General features: G+C 39.7%; 1 protein-coding gene across 1 annotated transcript in view; it reads right to left on the minus strand.

Annotated features, from left to right (window-relative positions):
• Positions 1 to 14,145, minus strand: part of si:dkey-92j12.5 (multiple PDZ domain protein) — a 104,756-nt gene that overhangs the window by 78,201 nt on the left and 12,410 nt on the right. Inside the window, exons 4-6 of the mRNA XM_037532622.1 lie at positions 13,756 to 13,950; positions 9,944 to 10,080; positions 8,423 to 8,627 (exon numbers count right to left, since the gene is read on the minus strand). Of these exons, the coding sequence (XP_037388519.1) occupies positions 8,423 to 8,627; positions 9,944 to 10,080; positions 13,756 to 13,950 (537 nt within the window). The remainder of the gene's footprint in view (positions 1 to 8,422; positions 8,628 to 9,943; positions 10,081 to 13,755; positions 13,951 to 14,145) is intronic.

Consider the following 14,145-nt stretch of genomic DNA (forward strand, 5'->3'; position numbering starts at 1 on the left):
TGTCATCTGCAAACATCATGGTCCATGGAGCCTCCTGCCTGACCTCATCTGTCAACCTTTCCATTACCATTGCACACAAGAAGGGGCTCAAAGCTGATCCCTGATGTAACACTACCTTCACCTTGAAACCATTTGTCACTCCAACTGCACACCTCACCACTGTCTCACTATCCTCATACATGTCCTGCACCACCCTAACATACTTTTCAGCTGCACCTGACTTACTCATACAGTACCACAGTTCCTCTCTTGGCACCCTATCATATGCCTTCTCTAGATCCACAAAGACATAATATAGCTCCTTCTGACCTTCTCTGTACTTCTCTACCAACATTCTCAATGCAAAAATTGCATCTGTGGTACTCTTTCTGGGCATGAAACCAAACTGCTGCTCACTGATCTGAACCTCTCACCTTAGCCTTGCTTCAACAACTCTTTCCCATACCTTCATGGTGTGGCTTTATACCTCTGTAGTTACTGCAGCTCTGCACATCACCCTTGTTCTTAAAAATGGGGACCAGTACACTGCTTCTCCACTCATCAGGCATCCTCTCACTCTCCAGGATTTTGTTAAACAACCTGGTTAAAAAGTCCACTGCCTTCTCTCCTAAACATCTCCATACCTCCACAGGTATGTCATCTGGACCAACTGCCTTTCCATTCTTCATCCTTTTTAAAGCTGCCCTCACTTCCACCTTACCAATTCTCTGCACTTCCTGATCCACTATCTCTCCCCCCGTTGTCCTCCTCTCTCTCTCATTTTCCTCATTCATTAGTCCTTCAAAGTACTCCTTCCATCTACTCAACACTCTCTGTTCACTCACTAGTACATTTCCCTCTCTATCCTTTATCAGCCTAACCTGCTGCACATCCTTTCCAGCTCTATCTCTCTGTTTAGCCAAACGATACAAGTCCTTTACTCCTTCTTTACTTTCCAGCCTCTCATATAGCTCATCATAGGCCTGAGCCTTTGCCTTTGCCACCATTCTTTTCGCTATGTGACTAGCCTCAACAGTACTCCTGCCTACTTCCTTCATCTCTCTGGTTATCCCACTTTTTCTTAGCTGCCTTCTTCTTCTGAATACTCTCCTGGACTTCCTCATTCCACCACCAACTTTCCTTGTCTTCTTTCCTCTGACCAGACGAAACACCCAACACATTCTTGCCAGTTTCTCTCACCACCTTAGCTGTAGTTTCCCAGTCCTCAGGTAGGTCCTCACTGCCCCCAAGGGCCTGTTGCAATTTTTCCCTGAACTGTCTGCAACCATCCTCCTCCTTCAGCTTCCACCATCTAATCTTTGGCTCTGTCTTCACTCTCTTCCTCTTCTTTGTTTCTAATCTCATTCTACAGACAACCACCCTATGCTGTCTTGCTACACTTTCCCCTGGTACCACTTTACAATCTCCAATCTCCTTTAGGTGGCATCTCCTGCTAAGGATATAATCCACCTGTGTGCACCTCCCTCCACTCTTGTATGTCACCCTGTGTTCTTCCCTCTTCTGAAAATACGTGTTCACCACAGCCATTTCCATTCTCTTTGCAAAATCTACAACCATCTGACCTTCCACATTTCTGTCTTTCACACCATACATACCCAGCACCTCTTCATCTGACCACATTCAAAATCACACCATCAACCTCCAACTTCAGGCTCATGATCCTGTCTGACACTCTCTTTACAACCAGAACAATTTTCACAAGCTGTTCCTTTAGGATTATGCCTACTCCATTTCTCTTCCTCTCTAGAACAGTTTGGATCCACCTCCAATGCCACCTCCTGGCCTTGCCACCTCCTGGCCTTGCTCCATCTGGTCTACTGGACACACAGAATATCTACCTTCCTTCTCTCCATCATGTCTGCAAGCTCTCTGCCTTTACCAGTCATTGTCCCTATGTTCAGAGTAGCTACTCTAACCTTCACACTCCTGCCTTTCCTTCTCTCTCACTGCCTTCTAACCTGCCTTCCTCCTCTCCTCTTTGATGGTCATCAACCTACAGTAGTCCAAATTCCACCGGCACCCTGCTGGTCAACAGCACCGGAGGCGGTCGTTGTTAACCCGGGCCGTTGTTAACTCGACCGATCCGGTATGGCAATCATATTTGTGATCCGCATGATAGTTTTGGCACAAGTTTTACGCCGGATGCCCTTCCTGACGCAACCCTCACTATTTATCTGGGCTTGGGACCGGCACCAGAAGTACACAAAGTACACCCCTAATGGCTGGTTTAGTTTTAATCTTAGCAATAAGGAGTCCAAAAATAATCTCTGCCAGTTTAGAAAGGTCTTTGGGTAGATTAACTCCTAAACATTTTAATGAATTGTAATCCCACCTAAAATTATATTTTTGTCTATGGTATTTTTGGGGAATTCTAATTAAATGCCAAAACTTTTCTGAACATTTAATTTGTATCCTGATAATATACTGCATAGTGCTATCACTTTCATTAACTCAGTGAATGAACCACAGGGCTCCCTCAAAAACAATAAGACATCATCTGCATATAGCGCCAATTTGTGTTCATCACCCTTTATGGTAATACCTTTGATCAAGGTGTCTTGTTGTATCCATTGGGCCAAAGGCTCTATGTACAAAGCAAAAAGAATTGAAGACAGAGGGCAACCTTGTCTCGTTCCACGTTCCAAAATAATATACCAAATTACCATTTGGTTGGTCTATAATACAAGTGCTTGGACACTTTGAATACTTCATGAAACGCAAACCTATTTAAGATTCTATATAAACACCTCCGTCAAAAGCTTTTTCTGCATCTACAGAGAGGCTTCCAGATTGTGCTGTTTTATATAATTAACAATATAGATCTTATATTATCATGTGTTTGTCTATGTTGAATAAACCCTGTTTGGTCATAATTTATAATCTGATGGAGAATCTTCTCAAGTCAATTGGCTACAACATTTGCATATAATTTATAGTCCTTAAGAACTGAAGACATTAAGAACTGAAATTGATCGATATGATCTGCATTCAAGTATATCTTTTCCTTCCTTAGGGTTAACAGTAATAAGTGCCTCACTCTATGATGGGGGCATTTTCCCTTGACTCACTGCAAAATTGCAAGCTGAGAGAAGATTTGGTAATAACTCTGCAAGAAAAACTCTATACCATTCAGCTGTAAATCCATCTGTGCTGGGAGATTTATTTGACCTAAGGTGTGAAATAGCTGCATTTAGCTCCTTTGCTGTTATCTTTGCTTTTAAAACTCTGTTTTGTTCTTCTGTTAGAGTAGGTAGTTGGCAAGAGTTAAGGAATGCGTCAATCTGTTCCCCATCCTCGGAATGTGGTGTGTATATAGTTTTTCACAGTATTTTTTAAAGGCGGTTTGAATTTCATCCCATTTATATAGCACATTTTTCCATTTAGGGTGTCTTATTTTATACATGGTATTGTTTGCCTGGTGTTTTTGTAATTTGTTCGCTAAAAGTTTTGCTGATTTTGGTCCTGATTCATAATGTTTCTGTCTAGTAAATACTATCTTTTTTCTATTTCTTGAGTGTATAATATATTTTTTCATTCCTAATTTTAAGAATTTCTGACATGATACTTGGGTCTTGTTTTTCTTTATGTTTAATCTCTAAATATTTTAATTTAACATTCAATTCTACTAGTTGCAATTGCTATATCTTAAGAGCGCAGTAACTAATAATTTTGCCTCTAATTGCCTTGTGTCCCATAAGATCTCAGGTTCGACCTCACCATTATCATTTTCCTCTAGAAATACTTTTATTTCTTGCTTCATTTGCTCTTTGAACTGGGCACTGTTGAGAATACTTGCATTTATTCTCCATGTTCTATTTCTAGGGCTATTATTAAGCAGTATAGACTATGAAATCAGTGCATGATCAGAGAGGTCAATATTAGCTATTTTGTGTCTGTGTCTTTTAGAAAATAAAAAAGTAGTCAATTCTTGAATACACCAAGTGGGGGAATGAATAATTAGTGTAGTCACGCCCAGTTGGATAACAGTCCCTCCAAAGACCCACTATTCCCATTTCCTCTTTTAACCTTTTTATTTTTTTGTGCAGTGGTGTTGTTCTTTGGGATGTGTTTGTCAAATCTAATTTCGGATTAAGATGAATATTCCTGTCTCTTTGACATTTCAAAATACCTGATGCATCAGCCATTAGTCCAAACATTTTCTTGTAAAACTTAAGGTTGCTAGATCAACACCCTCCAAGTAAAACAAACCTCCGTGTCTTGTCTTTAATTTCTGTAAATTGTTCAAAGGGGATATGGTGAGATATTAATATCACCACACCTGTCCTGTGACCAGATTTATATGAGGAAAAAGAGATTTTTGAAAATCCCATTAGTTTTACTGAGGCTTCTTCTTTCTTCATTTTGGTCAAAATTTTGCTCCTCTTAGTAGGGCTGAATACTCCATTATAATTAAAAGAAATGACTTTCAATTCTGTACTAGCCATTAAATCTCCTCTTCAATATCGTAAAACCCTTCTCTGAAACACAGATTGCCCAAATAAACCATTAGGCATCTCCCCTTTAGCTTTCATGAAAAATAAAGCAATATAACCTAACAAAGACATAAATGAGAATATCGTTAACCACACAAACTGTGTCAATACAATGACTTCCAATGTTGAGGTTTGTTTTAAAAGAACCTTCTGCGTTTTTGATGTAGGACAGCGCTAGTAAGGGGAAAACCTCTCATTGTTAGAGAGAGGACCCTTAAGGAGAACAGCACAAGTTTACCTTCCAACTGTCTGGTTTTTATCAAGAAATTAGAAAAGCCCAACATGTGTACTGTCAAGTGAAAAAAAAAACACAAACACAGCAGTATTACTTGAAATGTTTACGTATGTAGGAAAACAACAGCAACTACCAAACTCACACGCTGGCAACCTCTGTCTGAAACTTCAGTTTCTCTTTGTATTGGGGAAGTTGATCTTCCTCCGAATGGTTGTGTAGTCTACCTTTCCCTTGGCCACTCCATTTCTCAATGACTTGCCAGAAAGACAGGCTTTCAATATCATCCTTCAGTGCAGGGGGTGATTCCACCACCTTTACTTGACATCCTCACTTGATCATATCTTTTGTGGCCTGCACTTTGGTATAGCCCCATAGAGACCCATCCTCGTAGAAGACTCGAAGTTTATCTGGAAAGAGCATTCAATCTTTATTTTACTGACTTTCAGCACTTTTTACGCCTCGGCCTATTCCATGCATTTCTTGTCAGGCTCTCTGAAGCACGTTTTCCTTCATTCGATAACTCAAATTTTGCAACGATTGAGTGAGGTTTCATTTCGCCATTAGAGGAGTTTGGGGCAAAGACACTGTGTGCCTGTTTGATATGAAGCTTTGTGTCATCTGGAGGGTCTAATTGGTTTTTCAGGAGGGTCTCTAAAAAACTCGCCATGCAGCCTCCTTCCAGATCTTCAGGAATGCCATAGATTCTAATCTTGTCCCTGTGCGAGTGCCCTTCTTTGTCAATCAGTTTTGCTTCAAGAGTAGTTGCTGTTTTAGCAACTGTTTCAGTACAGTTTCTACAGTGCATATTCTTTGTTCAGTTTCCTCAATGCATCCCTCTGCCTCAGTATTTTCTCAAGGCTGTCGTTTGACCCATGGAACAATGTTGTTCGAGTTCTGGATAACTGCTTCGGTTAGTTTGTCGCATCGTTGTTTCAGTATTCTGGGTCGAGTACACAATACTCCTGCTTCTGGTGACAACCAGATCACACATCATAGCATTTTGTTTTTTTTTTTACATTTTGCCCAGCATCCCACTTTTTTGGAAATGGGGTTGTAAAAGCAGGATAAGCTAGTCTGTGCAGAATGATCATAAGCATAATTTTACTTGAGTGTGATATTAATTAAATTATGTGATAGTTTACACACTTTCTTGTGTCCTTTCTTTGAAATTGGGAAAAAACTTACCTCTTCGAATCTACTGGCCATTGTGCTGTTTTCCACATTTGCTGGCATAATTTGGTAAGCATTTAAACCTAATCTTGAAATATTTCTGCTGAATGTTAAGGGTTCCAGGCTTTCTTCTTCAGCAACAATCTCAGGGCAGTGTCTGTCTAGCACTGAATCGTCTTCAACATCACCAAATGAGTTTTTGCAATTGAAATCTTTTCTGTAGAGGTCTTATGCATATTCTTTCTAACTGTTTTTATTTATATTTCATCTATTTTAGTTTGTCCCTTCTCATCTCTTAGAGAACAGATCCATGGCTGAAATTTGTGAATTCTGAAAACAATCCTTGTTTTTTCATGTTTGTTCCTCTTTTCATTCAATATCTTTAAAGATGGCACTGCTTGATTTATTTATCCTTTTAATTTTTCCCCATGTTTTTGTTGGATTCTTCTTCAATGATCTATCTCCATCCATAGCTCTGCTGGGCCTCTATCACTTATGTCCAGCATTTGAAATCAATGGCTGGTGTTTTCTTTACAGACAAGCTGTATGTTCTCCAGGTCATATTTTTCTGTTTTCAAGGCCATGTTGTCTTAACCATAACTACAGCATTTTATTATTATAGCAAATCACCATTACATAGCACACCTGACAACCATGGATCGATTTCAGGGTTGGGGCAAGGTGTGAGGAATGCCAACCCTCTTTAAAAAAATGATCTGCCCCCCTGTAAAACAGCTGCCCCCATTTCCTTCACCTTTGAATTAATGTAGTTAAGTGATAAGCACTGGTTGTTGTAGTGGTAGTATCTCTGCCCTGCAGAGACAACAGACTGGAGTTTGATTCCATGTCTGGGCAACCATATCACGCTACACCAACAAAGGTTCTTGGGCAAGTCTCCTATTGGTACATTCGTCTACATTTGTAACACTATTAAATTATATGCGTAAGAGTGTAAATTAACACCACTGGATAAGAGTGTTACTTAAGGCCAAATGTGTAAATGAAAACAGAATTACTTATCATTGTAGTGATTCAAGATGTCTATTATACATATTTTAATTCAATCCCTATTTAACATTTCCATGCCAAGTTGCCTTGAATGTCTTGGAGTACCTTCACTTCCACTGAGGCATTTGAACCCACCTTTCTTGAAATATTTTAACAATTCAGTAACTGCATATAACTAATTGTTTTAAAACTCAACACTTGGATTAATGGCCACATCAGGCTAATCATCATGATTAGTGATTGTAAAATAACTGAAAAATATATAATATATAATATAATAAATTAAACTGTTGTTCCAAAGCATTCCCATTCATCATACAAGTAGGCATTGGCAGACCTACACCAACCCAGACTGATTAGATGCCTACTAGATCAAATGAGAAAAGAATATTTATAAAGCTGACTTTTAAGATAATGAAATTTGACTGGTATAACTGTATTGTGGCCAAGCAAAATCATTACATTCATTGCTGAATGTGCAAGGTAAACTCCAATCGATTGATCCCAGTCTTTCTCAAGCCTTATTTTCTCTTTGCATTGCAATCACTGCTATCAAACTTTCAGTTCTTTAGCAACATGGTGTATGTGTGTTGAATTTAAAACTCTGGCTATGGTGAAAAGATTTGCCTGAGCCCTGTAAAACTGAGACCTGAACAGAGAGGAATACAACAGAGTAAAGTAGTTTTCTACCCATTTGCAAAACCAAAGATTCCAAGAAAAACAAATTAGACAAACTGTATGTGTTGATGTTAAAATAGCTGCTATTTTTGTGATTATTTTTAGAGTTACACTTTATTTGAATAGCCCACAATAGATTATTTATTAGTGATGCATCGATGGTGATGCTAGTATCTGCACAATGCTGTGGTCATTGACCGATCCTCGACCTCATAATCTCGCACAGATACAAACATCAGTGTACACTGTTGTGCTAATGAACAAATGACTCAAGCTGGCAGTGAATGAGATTCTGCTCACACAGAGTTGTTCTGTGTTTCTGATGCCATAGTGGTTGGACACAAATTCATAGGTCACTTTGAACATTCCACCTTGGCAGATTCCGGTCAGTAATACACTGCCCATTTTACCACATTTTAAACAGACACAAACACAATCACAACCACTGTCCCAATACAGGTGGAAACATTTAGACTAACAATATGGAGGTGAAAAAAAGGTTGACATTTGCAGTACCATTTCTTAAAACAGCAGCCCACAGGCTCATGTCCCCATTCCTGTTGTTTTCCTGTCTAGAGCCCCAGAATCACTAGACTGGCCTCTCAGACATTGCATCACAATTCGAGTTTGAAAACTATGTTTAAAAAAACAAAAAAAAGAAACACCTAACTAGCCTATCGTCTTTTAGGCTTTCCCAAAAATGTTTTTCAGTGCGCCACTGCTGCAAATTACAGCTGATGTAAATTTTCTTTTGTTTTCAACTGCCACTTTTACTGTAAGTCACAAAAACACAACATCATTAAGGCAGTAAAAAAAAAGTAAATACAAGACTTCTTACAGTGAAGGTGCCGCTGACGCTCGGCAGCGACACGGCACGGCTCATACGTTGTGGATAGAGGTCACTGACTGGTCCTCTGGCTACAGTCAGTGTTGTCATGGAGACAGCGTTCTGCAACACTCTGAAGGCCTGTTGCTGGGTTACACTGGAGTCAAATACCTCCCCATTCACTGCGAGGATCTGATCGGATTCACGGAGGCCATCACTGAAAGAGAGACGAGAAACACAGGAAGAAAGCAAGGATAATACAAAAGGTTTTCATGTGCATCTAATTTAATTCTGCACTTTCATTTGATTCTGTCAGCATTCTTTCAGATGAACACTGTAAGACCCAGTTAAACTCTGGTGGCTTTATGTGAGGTATATTGTGTTTTATTGTGGGTGACTAAAAATCACGTTAGTTTTACTCTGAACCATTAGAAAGACTCCACATGCCTGAGGGGATGGGAATAGTTGAGAAAATACTGAAGTAGTACTGCAACTGTAGTGATAATTTGAATATTAAAAATATTCGTTAAAAATACTATATATATATATATATATATATATATATATATATATATATATATATATATATATATATATATACTATTAACTACTTGGGTAAAGTAAATTTGAGACGTAAGTTAACATTCACCAAACCGTAAGAAGATCCAACACTTATGGTTTCTCTGGGTTTACTGGCTTTCCATTGGCCCGCTTTGTGTTAGCTTGTGTTAGCTACTCTATTCTACACCTGCAGTAAAATATTTTTAGCAACATCTTTGTTTACTATGTTTGTTTTCTGAAACAACAAAATAAAAAAGGACAGTAAAAGAACTCAACAGCTATTGAGCTATTATTAATTAGCCAGCTAGCTTGCTTTCTCAGGCCAAAAAATTGTGAAAAGATGACCTGTTATTACAAAGTACAATACAGTGATTTTTAGAATTTGCTTCAAATGAGAGCAAGTATGTTGTTCACTGCAAAACTAATTGGGTAACGTCTTTGACTTACTTTAACTCAAGATTTACTGGCATTTACTGGCTACTTGCTTCTCATTAGCCTATGTTGGGTGTTAGCCTGCATTCACCAAAACAGTTAGCTAGCTAGCTAACATGCAGTGACAGTAAACATTTAAGCACAAGTTTTAAGTTTAAAAAAAGCCTGTCAGTGTGTTTCTGAAACCACAAATTAAAAAGAAAGTAGTAAAAGAACACAGTAGCTATTTAGCTAAGATTAGATAGCTAGATAGTTCTGTTTTCGCTGCATAGCAAAGCAGAGGGTTTTACCTTTTTTTTAACTCTGTACTTGTTATTTAAAAACATAAAACAGCTTTAAAAAAGATTTACTTACTATTATGAAAAAAATCATGTTCCAAGTACAGTACTGACATTTGTAAACACTTTGACCTCTGCATGACTGCATGTTTGTGATGGTCAGGACAGAGCTGGAATTATGATAAGACAGGCTTAGCAATCTCTGGTTCAGTACCAGCGGTAGACCCCACAGGGATAGAAAAACAAGGATTTAGGTGTGTACCTGTGGGCCATTGAGCCAGGCTTAATTCCCTGTATGAAAATACCGGACCCTCCTTTGTATTCAGCCTGTAAGTCCACCACATCGAAGTCCAAGCCACCTTCCCCCTTCTGAAAGTCCACACTCAACACACGGCGACCCTGGGAAAGAAAGACAGGGAGGCATATCATACGCCAATGTTTGGGCACCAGCTGGTATGAGACCTGGTTAGCGGCCCCTTTGGTAGCTACCATCACATTTTTAGTGAGGTAAATTTGGACTTCACAGTGTATATACCAGATACCAAATGTGTGTATGGCACCAAGTGCCAGTTTTTATCAGTTTTCACCCATTTATTGCTTCTTTTTAACCCATAATTTTTATGTACCTTAAGGTTTTAGATACCTTATGTACCTTTTGTTTGTTCATTTTCCATCCCTTTACTCTTCCATAAACATCTATTCATTTTCTATAAACTGATTCAATAACTTTACAATTCAGAACCACTGGCCAACTGTGCTTGCACACAGAGGAATTAGACCTCTGTATTTTACCCATTTGTGCAGTGAAACACCCACATACATGCACACTAGTGAACACACACAGTTTCGACACTGTTTGACTTAATTATTTACTCTATATTTACCAATTTATTTTTTAACTGAAAATATATTCTGAAACCTATAAACTAAAAAATTTAGTTGTTGTATACTGAAGCCCTATTTAAGGTGGATTAGTTTTACCTGGAGATGCTATAATTTAAGTTAATACTGATGAGATCTGTGATTTTAATCCAGTATGAATCTGCCATGCCCATAGTTTTCACAAGTCTGCTAAGCAATAATTTGAATAATGAAATGAATGTTCTATATTAAAATATGAACTGTATTGGGTTTTATTAACTATATTAATTTCTTAAATTGGCTGAACTCTAAGCTTGCTCAGTAATAGCAATTCATGATTTGACCCTCATCCTGAAGTTCATGACAAAGCTACTAATGTTCACAACATTTTTGGGTGTATATTTCCTCCCCTACGCTAACATTACATACCATCATTTGGAACAGTCAACGATAACGGTCATTACCCCATGCCGAAATAAGATATATGGTGCGTTCCAATCGGAAGGCAGCTGTCTAAGTAGGCAGCAATATAAGGCAGCATTTGCGCACTCCTGAGACAAGTGCTGTCCCATTCGGAAGGCAGCATAAGGCAGCTGCCTTCTGAGGTGCCTTATTTTGACTAACTCTGAAGGCAGCATAAGGTAGCTGCCTTCTAACGTGCCTTATTTTGACCAACTCTGAAGGCAGCATAAGGTAGCTGCCTTCTAACGTGCCTTATTTTGATCAACTCTGAAGGCAGCATAAAGCAGCTGCATTGTAAGGTGCCTTATTTGGACCAACTCTGAAGGCAGCATGAGGCAGCTGTCTTCTAAGGTGCCTTATTTTGACCAACTCTGAAGGCAGCATAAGGCAGCTGCCTTCTTGGATGCCTTATTTTGACCGAATCTGAAGGCAGGATCACATGTACCCTTCTCAGTGAAGACAGTCCCACAATACTGTGCACCTGCCGAGAGTTCAATCGCTCTGGTCTCATCAACATGGCCCGTTTTTTGCCAACCAAGGATTTTAAATGTAAGTTATTGCTTCACTTCTGTCTTTACTGTTTAGATTAATTGTATTTGTGTAAAGCATTGAACATATTTCTGTTTATAGGTCTCTAGAAATTGTTCCTGTGTCTAAGGCGAGTTGACCGGCTGCGTTTGTAGCTCGTTAGCTTGTTCTTCAAAATGAGAGAGTCCGGTTTAAAATATTGGCTGTTCACTGTCGAGTTGCGTTTAGTTTCATTTAGCATCAGTATTTAGAGATTTTTTTTTGTGTCTTCAGGAACGAACGCTACAGCAGCGGAGAGGTGCTGTCTGAGGGGCTGAGGAAGAGGAGCAGCTGTCTGAGGGGCTGAGGAAGAGGATTGGCTGTCTGAGGTGCTGAGGAAGAGGAGCTGTCTGAGGGGCTGAAGAAGAGGAGCACCTGTCTGAGGTGCTGAGGAAGAGGAACGGTCACAGGGAGAAAACTGCGCTGATCGACCGACAGCAGCTGGACCTGCCGAGCATATTTGGGGGAAAACACAGTGGGACCAGCGCTATACAGTAGACTGATGTGCTCCCTAAACGATGAAGAATACTTTAACTTATGTAGAAGCTCAGGAATAAAACTTTTTTTAAATACCAGAGATGCTTATTTTTGCTCCTCCACTTGTCTTGTGTTGCTTTATAGTCAGAGAAGTGTGAGGTGAATGATGATGGCTAAATTTCAGACTAGGAGCTCATAAATCAGATGAGAATGCATAAAATAAAATGCATATTAGCTGCTTAACAGATTGCATGGGATCCCTTTATCTGAGTGCATTTTGTACAAAATTAAACGTATCATTACTGTTTATCCTTTGTGTGTTAGAAACAAAGCAGGTTCACTAAGGTGGATGAGGACGGAATTAATTGAAATTATTTATAAACTAATAGTCACAATTATCGGTATTTATCTGGGCTGCTGAGTCGAGTATATAACGATAGACATGACTCCTTAAATCAGCCTGTTCATACACAAATTTCCACAGCAGTGTCGATGCAGGAAAACGGCTGTTGCAGCTGTTTGCAGGAGTGTAGGACTAGTTAGGCAGCTGCCTTCAGAAAGGAACACACACACAAAAGTCTCTTCCATTGTCCAGGGTTGTGTTGTTTGAACCAGCTGCACAATGTATTGTTGTTTTGAAGTGTGGTGACTGTACAATACTGAGTGAAACGTCTGTGTGATGATATTTCAGTATGGGCTATTTGGGGAAATTACACAGATGCTTTGTCCACTACAAACTGGTTAGTCAAATTATGCACAAATTGCATTACTGGACCTCCACTTACTCTATAGGTGCACTTTGTAGCTCTACATTACAGACTGTAGTCCATCTGTTATGTCCTCTGCATACTTTGTTAGCCCCCTTTTACCCTGTTCTTCAGTGGTCAGGACCCCATGGACCCTCACAGAGCAGGTACTATTTGGGCGTTGGATCATTCTCAGCACTGCAGTAACACTGACATGGTGGTGGTGTGTTAGTGTGTGTTGTGCTGGTCTGAGTGGATCAGACACAGCAGGGCTGTTGGAGTTTTTAAACACCCCAGTGTCACTGCTGGACTGAGAATAGTCCACCAACCAAAAACATCCAGCCAACAGCGTCCTGTGACCACTGATAAAAGACTAGATGATGACCAACACAAACTGTGCAGCAGCAGATGAGCGATCATCTCTGACTTTACTTCTACAAAGTGGACTGACAAGGTAGGAGTGTCTAATAGAGAGGACAGTGAGTGGACACTGTTGTGTCTGATCCACTTGTTCCAGCACAACACATACTAACACACCACCAACATGTCAGTGTTACTGCAGTGCTGAGAATGATCCACCACCTAAATAGCGCCTGCTCTGTGAAGGTCCATGGGGGTCCTGACCACTGAAGAACAGGGTAAAAGGGGACTAACAAAGTATTAGAGAAACAGATGGACTACAGTCTGTAATGTAGAGCTACACAGTGCACCTATACAGTAAGTGGAGCTGATAAAACAGACAATGAGCGTAGAAACAAGGAGGTAGTCATAATGTTATTCCTGATTGGTGTATATAGACCATTCAGAGTAGAGTTGAGAGCAGGACATAGACACAATCATATATATATATATGATATATATATACACACATGTATGTGTGTGTGTGTGTGTGTGTGAGCACTGCTTTGGTAAGTTTACTTTAATATTGCGAAAGATACACATAGCTGATTATATAGCATACCATTGCCATGGACTGTATAGTTGACTGGACATCCTCTGTGATGATGGGAGTGGTTGGTATATGGTTAGCAGAACCATATCGGTCGTTTCGTCGTTGGGCCGATAGGTAAGATTCGCTGTGCCTGAGAGCACAGGATGCACCAACACGGCCCACTTCACCTTGGAGGGACTGGGATCGAGGCAACTTCATGGAACCCTGCACACACACAAACACAAACATAGAGTCTTGGCTTGATGTGTGATTCTCACAAAATGAAACCTGCCTTGGCCACAATCTGTGCTCTCAATCTCTGAAATTAGCGCTCAGTTTACTAAGACTGTAGCTAATTACGTGGATAGCCTGCTAATTGTGCTATGCTTGTGAGGCACAGGGTTTAAAAGATACCATGAA

Source organism: Pygocentrus nattereri, chromosome 22 (genome assembly GCF_015220715.1).
Source record: "Pygocentrus nattereri isolate fPygNat1 chromosome 22, fPygNat1.pri, whole genome shotgun sequence".
NCBI classification, from domain to species: Eukaryota; Metazoa; Chordata; class Actinopteri; order Characiformes; family Serrasalmidae; genus Pygocentrus; species Pygocentrus nattereri.